Source organism: Onychostoma macrolepis, chromosome 13, assembly GCF_012432095.1.
Source record: "Onychostoma macrolepis isolate SWU-2019 chromosome 13, ASM1243209v1, whole genome shotgun sequence".
In the NCBI taxonomy this organism is placed as follows: Eukaryota; Metazoa; Chordata; class Actinopteri; order Cypriniformes; family Cyprinidae; genus Onychostoma; species Onychostoma macrolepis.
Window position 1 is genome coordinate 7,110,627 of NC_081167.1, and position 7,778 is coordinate 7,118,404.

The 7,778-nt window shown below is 39.4% G+C and overlaps 2 protein-coding genes across 4 annotated transcripts in view; one reads left to right on the forward strand and one right to left on the reverse strand.

The window, feature by feature from the left end:
* The window catches only part of ubr2 (ubiquitin protein ligase E3 component n-recognin 2), a 41,881-nt gene extending 40,431 nt beyond the window's left edge, over positions 1–1,450 (forward strand). For both annotated transcript variants that reach the window (XM_058795545.1, XM_058795544.1), the window contains exon 46: positions 70–1,450. In XM_058795545.1, the coding sequence (XP_058651528.1) occupies positions 70–211 (142 nt within the window). In that variant the 3' untranslated portion in view covers positions 212–1,450. The remainder of the gene's footprint in view (positions 1–69) is intronic.
* Positions 229–7,552, reverse strand: prph2b (peripherin 2b (retinal degeneration, slow)). 2 transcript variants are annotated; one of them, XM_058795546.1, is made up of 4 exons: positions 6,972–7,552; positions 5,838–6,084; positions 4,951–5,115; positions 229–333 (listed from the first exon to the last, which is right to left on the reverse strand). In XM_058795546.1, exons 1-4 carry the CDS (start codon positions 7,550–7,552, stop codon positions 229–231), a joined length of 1,098 nt encoding a protein of 365 aa, XP_058651529.1. The 2 variants fall into 2 exon arrangements, with proteins under 2 accessions (XP_058651529.1, XP_058651530.1); XM_058795547.1 differs by lacking the exon at positions 229–333 and having other exon boundaries at positions 3,902–5,115.
* Positions 7,553–7,778: the final 226 nt, after the last annotated feature.

Genomic DNA, 7,778 nt, shown 5'->3' on the forward strand with positions numbered 1-7,778 from the left:
GATATTTCACGCACATGATTATTTCTGACAGTCCTGTGAGATTAAGTGTTGTGTTTTGTCCTTTTTTAGACGGGGAAACCCATTACACTTGTGCCAAGAGCGCTACAGGAAGATCCAGAAGCTGTGGCGCCAGCACAGCATCACCGAGGAGATCGGCCACGCTCAAGAGGCCAATCAGACTTTGGTGGGCATCGACTGGCAGCACCTGTGAAGTCACGTGATGCTTTCTCACACCTTCGCCCCACCCTTAACGCAAGGGGACCCGCACAGCAGAGCTAGAGGTTGCCAAGGCGTCACCAAGGCCTCTTGCTCTTCCTCCACCCCTTTCTCCATCTTTCTGACAGTGGATGAATGCATGACGTTTTTTTTTTTTTTTTTTTGCTGGGAGATTTTTCTATTCCCGTTTTCTTTTAAATATGATATAAATACATATTTAAAAAGACACATAGCCAAGGTATTGAACCCCAACAATATTGAATGCTATTTAATTTCTTCTCCAAGTAATATTAAATTATTTTCAAGGTATTTTGCTTAAATATATAGGTTTCACAAGACAGTTCTCTTATCGCTTGGGAATTGACCAGTGGTGCTGCCCTTCAAGTAAGCACAAATGTCCCTCAGCGCCCATGCGGGGATAGCGCCACCTGTAGGATACACAGCACCCTCTCTGCCCCAGTCATCTCGAATGCTCCAATACATTGGTTAAGGCCACCTAATTAACATTCTCATGTTTATACAATACAAGCCAACGTGGGGAAGATCCGGGAGCACGTGAATATGTCCTTGAATGCCTGGTTTCTGTTTGTCTGGGTTGTGTATGTTTGCGTGAGTGAGTTTTTACGTACAGGTGTTTAGTTGGTATGTTTCTAATATGATGGATTTCTAAGGTGGTCCATTTTTATGACCGTTTGTTTCTCGTTCTTTTGTGACAGGTATTATTTATGTGTTTCTTGCGGCTGTGTGTTGTATGTGACCTTGATCTATGGAATCATGCTTTCCACGAACTGAACATGAATTCCACTCTTACACATGATTTTGACGTGTGCCGTGTGTTGTGATTTTGGACATTTTGTTTCTTGATACTGCTGCACATTTCCTCAGCAGTAACGGATGCAGAGTTGCATATCCTTAATTCAGTTTCGACTTTGGTCTGCTTTAGACTGTTGGTTTTTCTTTATAGTGGCCTTGGCTTGGGGCTTTAGTCCAAATCAAAAGTTTTATTTGTCAGTTACGCAGAAACGCATTAAAACACACCGTTGCTTCTTTCAGAAACAAGTTTTCATGTCTTGCGCAATTCAGATGAAAAGCCTGTTTCTAATGCGGTGAACATATTTCCTGAGACACTTCCAGTGGCTGCAGCAGTGTATTACATCACCAACTGACTTGTTAATATGTGAATTCTTGTATAAATGGGTACATTGTACTATATTGTAAAACATTAATGAAATAAAAAAAACAAAAAAAACTTTGTGTTGTGTTTTGCATAAAATGTTGCTGAATGAGCTGATTGTCCATCAGTGTTTTTATGCTGTAAACGTAACTGTTCTATGTGTTCCAGAACAGGTAGGCTTTTGGCCTCATGTAGGCTAATGTGTGACCTATTTTGCTGGCTACAATTCTTCTTAACTGTGCTCCAGTTCTGTCCAAATCTCTTGTTCATCCAGGAACGCTGCAACAAAGAGGATTAGATCCAGAGTTCAAGCCACTGTCCAGCTCACTGACTAGTCTTAGACCAGGTTTTGACTGAGTCAGCTCCTTAAAGTAATTGTGTTTGAACTGAAAATATAAATTGTGAAGTACTGAATTATTGTTTGGTGATATAATTGTTCATTCTGGTTATTGCAATTGTCTCACCAACACACAATGATCTATTTGGGCGAGTAAAGGATGTTCACATCAGGAACAATAGCTATATAATCAGAGTTGCCAGACCTGATTTACAAAACTAGGCCAAATATCAAAACTCAAAATATGCCACTTTCATAACTGAAATGCATTTTACAGTAACTGTTATGCATAACACTATTTAACTTGAAAACCAATGTATAGACTAGTAATAATCTTACCTCCCCTTCCTCACAAAACGTAACATCTAGTATCGGTAGAATGTGAATTGGGTAACATTTCAATACAAACATTTCAGTCAAATATAATGTATGCTATATGCCAAACCTGTGGCAACAGTATAAAAACATCGGACTTGGCTACTCCACACTTTCAGTTGTGTAGTAGCCTCATGATATAGTTCCTCTGTGTTATCGTTTGTGTTGTGAACTTCCCTATTCTCATAGAATTGGAACATTTACATCTTTAGTCTTATGTTTAACGAAATTTGCTGAAAAATGTTCACCATTCAAAATCTACCGATGACAACGACGCCGCTGCAGTTATTTGCATGCTAAATTGTGATTGGACCTTTTTGCCACAATGTGTGCTAGTTGAATAGTGGGATAGAAATTTAAATGCTGGCTACGGCAGTCAAAGGTCAATTTTATTTATGCAGATTATATTATATAACTTTAGATTCTGAAGCTGAAGGTCTAAATTTACCTAAAACTGACAAGGTTCCTTTGCTACCCGTCAAACACTGTCGTTTAGTTCAGAAAATTGACGGATGCGTTTGTGGGTTGCCTTTGGTGTTAATCTTGGGAAGTTCATGAACAACTTCCTGTACAAGAGATTGGGGTTATCCTCCATGTATGCTCCAGTAGTGCTTGTTTTCTTCTGCTGTGTGAGACGCACCTGTCCCAGAGCTTCACCTGAGAAGGTAAGCTGCTCCACAAAGCTGATTAACTGCCCTTATCCAGCCAGTCACTGTTTATGGACTTCAGGGCTGGAGAAAATACCAGCTGACACATGTCCTGTTAGCACTCACTACCTGTACCCAAAGTTAAACGTTTTTACCCTTATTCATTTTCATTTTTTCTTAACCTTAATATTAAGTTAGTATTAATTAATATTAAATTAAGCCCATTTCTCCTGGATGGATGGATTGATTTTACTGTATTGAGTAGCCTATTTGTGCAGTATTATGACAAAGTCTCAATGCAATAAATAAATAGTCTTAAACTAAATAAATAAAATTAGGCACATAGATTGATTGGTTTTTGGTTATGGTGCGTTCTTGACAGGTTTCATGACGTTTACCCATATAGAGTGCAACAGTCAGTTTCCCAAAATAAAACCTCTATTCATTTTCCCCATATGGGAATTTTTAATTTTTTTGCCCAAAGCTATTCAGAGGATGGGTATTCGGCTGTTCTGAGCAGGACAAAAGCCTCATTTAGAGAAATCCATTTCCTTCTCTTCATCCAATCAGGTAAAGCTGTGTCCCGCTGGGGCTCTGCTATCCAAACATATTTCTTCGGTGGCCGAGAGATCTCAACGCACTGCAACTTCAGAAAACACATGCAAATAGAAAAAGCACCAGCAAATCAAGAAAACATCTTCATCAATTTGACAGCAGGTGCTGCAAATGCTCACAACACAACCAAATGTCTTGTGAGCATTTGCAGCGCGTGTTGTCAAATTGATGAAGTTGTTTTCTTAATTTGCAGGTGTTTTTTTTTTTTTTTTCTATTTGCAGTGCGTTTATTTATTTGGTTGTGTTGTGAGCATTTGCAGCACGTGTGTTGTAAAATTGACAAAGTTATTTTCTTAATTTGCATGTGTTTTCTGAAGTTGCAGCACGTTGAGCTCTCTCGGCCACCGTGTATTTCACTCTATAGCCACTTATTACCTTACCCCACTTTCACCCCTCATATTTAAGTCTTTTAAATAACGTTTTAATAAAGACTAAAGTAAAAACCAGTAGAACAGAAACAAATAGTCACATCTGTTTAGAGGTTGGTGTGTGTTAGGAATAGCGAGTGTATTAAAATAACACAGACTTAACACTGAATCTAATTAAACATCTTTATCTCACAAATGGAGTTTTCTACATGATCCACTCAGTCCACAAATACTGACATTACTTCAAAATCAAGGTCAAATATACAGAAAGAGGTGCCTGTGAAAATTAAAAAATTCACACAAATGGTATGAAAAAAAAAAAAAGAATACAACTGATTGGGTTGTCTGACTTAGATTAACAAATCACACACAACTGACTAAAATCTTTTATAAGTTAATTGTCCCACAACTGTATGCCCAACAGAGCACAAAGCCTGTTTGTGAGGCAGATATTTAACCCGAGAACTACACACATTAATGGTGAGCATGTTGAGTACAATATTCTGTCGTTACAGAATAGTTTCCCCATTGTTACAGAGTTCTGCTCTCCAGTAGATCACCATCAACATGCTTTTGAAAGTCAGACAACCTAAGGCCTGTTAAAGGCAGCGTTGTGTAAAAAGCAAGGTGTGCCACTGTTTCCATCCCTTTAAGGTGTGGGAGGTGACTGAACGCTTACAAAAACACATTTTCCTCAGCTGCCGGTTAAAAGCTGCCGTGTGACCCCTTCAAGAAAAGTGATTTCTTACTGAAAAGTGATTTAATAGTGCCTGTTGGCTTTATGGTGAAATGTGTTATTGTATGTGTGAGGCTGTCGGGTTAAACATCCGCTCAACCAATAAACTGGAAATATAAGGATCAAACTGCAACAGATGGACGTGGACAGTGAGGCTTATTTGGTCAGAATATCAGATGTGGTTAGATGATAATATCAGAACATTTACAGATATATTTAGTTCTTAAAATATTAAAAAATAAACTTACATTTTAATCATATTTACATTGTAGTGTGTACATTCACATCAATTGGAATCTCATTAAAATGTGGGTGTACTGATCTCATATGTATGCATATACACCTATATTTTTAAGAGAGAACATTTTAATCAACCTTTCATGCATTCCTTCTCCCAAAGGTGGGCGTGGCCACAGACATGATGGGGTGGGAGTGGGCATGACCCTTTATGTGGGAGCCGCTTCTGCATCTTCCTCCTGTACCTGGTTGCCTTTAAACAGCGACGTGATCTTCGTCATGATGTCAGAAAGTGTCTCCTTCACACTCTTTTCCAGCAGCCATCCCTCACTTTCGCTCTCAGGATTCTCTGGGTCTGCCAGGGTTTCCAGTGAGGTGCTCAGGTACTGCATACCAACAGTCACGACAGCCTGTGGCAAAAAATTCAGATGAACTTAAATTCATTTCACAGTAGAACTAAACATGCTTCACAAATATATGTTTCCATTTGGAAGTGATTACGTCTTTGGAATACATATGGTCACGAGAGGGTTTTCTTAGGTTAATGAATGTTTAGAAATTCCACACTTGCTCAAAACAGCATCATTGTTGTGTGCTTCTGATGTTTTGACCCACATGAGTTCCAGGAAATATCCAGTTTGGCAACAAGATCTTAGGACTTACACCTTCGGTTCAAGCTAAGGTTAACCCTCTTGAACTACCTTTTTTGCACATTTGGTGTCGTGTCACATTATGCAATCAATAACAGTTCAGGTTGAAGGTTTGCTGTGCCCATCTACTAAACTGTGTATGCATGAATATATAGTTTCAGTGTATTTGGTGGTACTAGTAATGCAGACAAGACAAGAAAAATGTAAATATGCTAAGTGCATGTTATTTGTCAACTTCCCACATGCTAAATGCTTGTCACTTATATCTTGTCATTCCATCAACACAAAGTGTTAATCAAATCAATTAAGCAGATAATTAATCTGATTCTTTCAGACCTATTTATATTACTCTTTGCGTACCAACTGACCTTATAATCTAGCAACACACTCTTTACCCACCAAGAGTGTAATCTAGTGACAAAGTCAAATGCCATGAGTCTGCTGTGTTCAACTTAGTATTCCATTCCTTTTCCCACACCCACCTGCATACTAATGAAAAGCAGCACAAAAGCACCAATACTGTTCATCGTGCCCCCATAGTAGGACACCAGGGCCTCACGGCAGCCTCTGGTCCAGATGTTTAGGTCCTCGGTGTGGTGGTCGTAGCTGTAGTGAGCGGAGTTGTTGGTCAGGTGATGTTGGATACAAGGGCGAGGAGAGCCAGGGTTGCAACAGCTGAAGGGAACGCTTTCCATCAAGTATTTGCCTTCCACGTTGCTCTGGACACGGCTAAGAAATTGCAAAGATTGAACTGTCAGGCAGATATCTTAATTGTGTTGACTGGGATATATTCTTGGTTGTGGCATTTAAGATTTCAGAAGTGGCAGGCTTAGAAACATAACTCAACGAATTTGTATATCCATATTAACTTTGAGATTACTGGACAAAGCTGAGGACTCCAGTCTGATAATAAGAAGAACACCTCTTTTAAATTAGATGGGAGGTAAACATTGGGGCCAACTCCATGGGAGGTAATAGATTGCACAATGTTATAATTGGTGTGGAAGGTGAGCTTTAAAGGACTTGGGAATAGGATCCTGACAGGTTATCTAATCCATGGACCCATGTGCCCCCTTTAGCCCATTCCCTCTTTATAAAACCCACCAGCCAATTATCTACTTAGGAATCTCTCAAAACAAACTCTGAAATTTGATCACTTGCATTCAACATAACAGTTTTCAGGGGGTCTGCTTTGAGACTTTGAAAACATTGTTTCATTAGAACATTTGTGTTTATTTTTGTCTTGGTTATCATAAAATTATTGCATAATAAAGTGTATTTTGGGCTACACGTCCTGAACACAACTGATCTCTTTCAGTTTAGGTGCCTTACTTTCTTAAACAAGCTTTAACTTCCTCAAAACCCAGTGAATATCAGGCTTCACTACTTCGTCCTAATAATGTTCAATGACTGATACCTTTTGAATTTGACTACAGCCATGGTAACAGTTAATATTTTACACATTTTGCTATGATAATGACTCACTGAAATTCAGATATGTCACAAGCCAACAGATGAAAGAGAAAATGTATATAAATTATCCAGAATCTCTTCCACTTAGATCCCACCACTAATACACATTCCCACTAGTACTCAGTACTAAAATCAGTACTCACGCTTTAACTTCGTCATTGCTGAAGTCCAGGTAGCGGTTGCTAATCCACTGGATCTCAAACCAATCCTTGTAGTTGTTGTTGCCACAGCAACGGAACTCAATCTGGGTCATATCTAGGGTTCTCTTCATGAAGCATCGTCCTGGTGTGTCTGTATCTTTGTAGTACTTCATTCCATTCTTCAGGCCTTCCGCCAGGGCGAAATGCAGAGAGATCTGCATCAAGAAACACAGCAGAGCCGTGACAAAAAGAGCGAAGCAGAAAACCACACATCCACTCATGTAGGTCTTCAACACTGGTTTCCACTTGGTAAACTTGATTGTGTCAAGGGAGTCATGGCACACTTTGCCCCCAAAAGCGTTGATAACACAGGCCACAAGTCCCACCAGAATGAGCAGGTTGGGCACAAAATGACTTTCATTGTTATCCATCATCTCGCTTCTTTTGCGGAGCTCGATCTTGAAGAAAATCCCCATGCTGAAGATGAGGACCCCAGCCATGACAGAGAGCCAGTACAGGAGCCACAGTCCTTGGGCCAGCTTGACCCTCTTGGTCAAGTCAAATTTTATAGGCATCAAAGCCATGTTTTTGTTCTTGGTGATTAATGAGTCAAAACAATATATTCAGAGTTATACTTCTTTAGTATGATTACCTTTGTTTCAAAGGTACGATTCAAGTTGTCCTACAATTCAACTTGTCTTTCCCTTGTTGAAATTCTTGAAGACCTTGAACAGAAACGTTGTAGTCCAGAAGCTTAGTTTAGAAATCCTAAAAGCTTAGTTTAGAAATCCGTCATCAAGTGTGGAACGT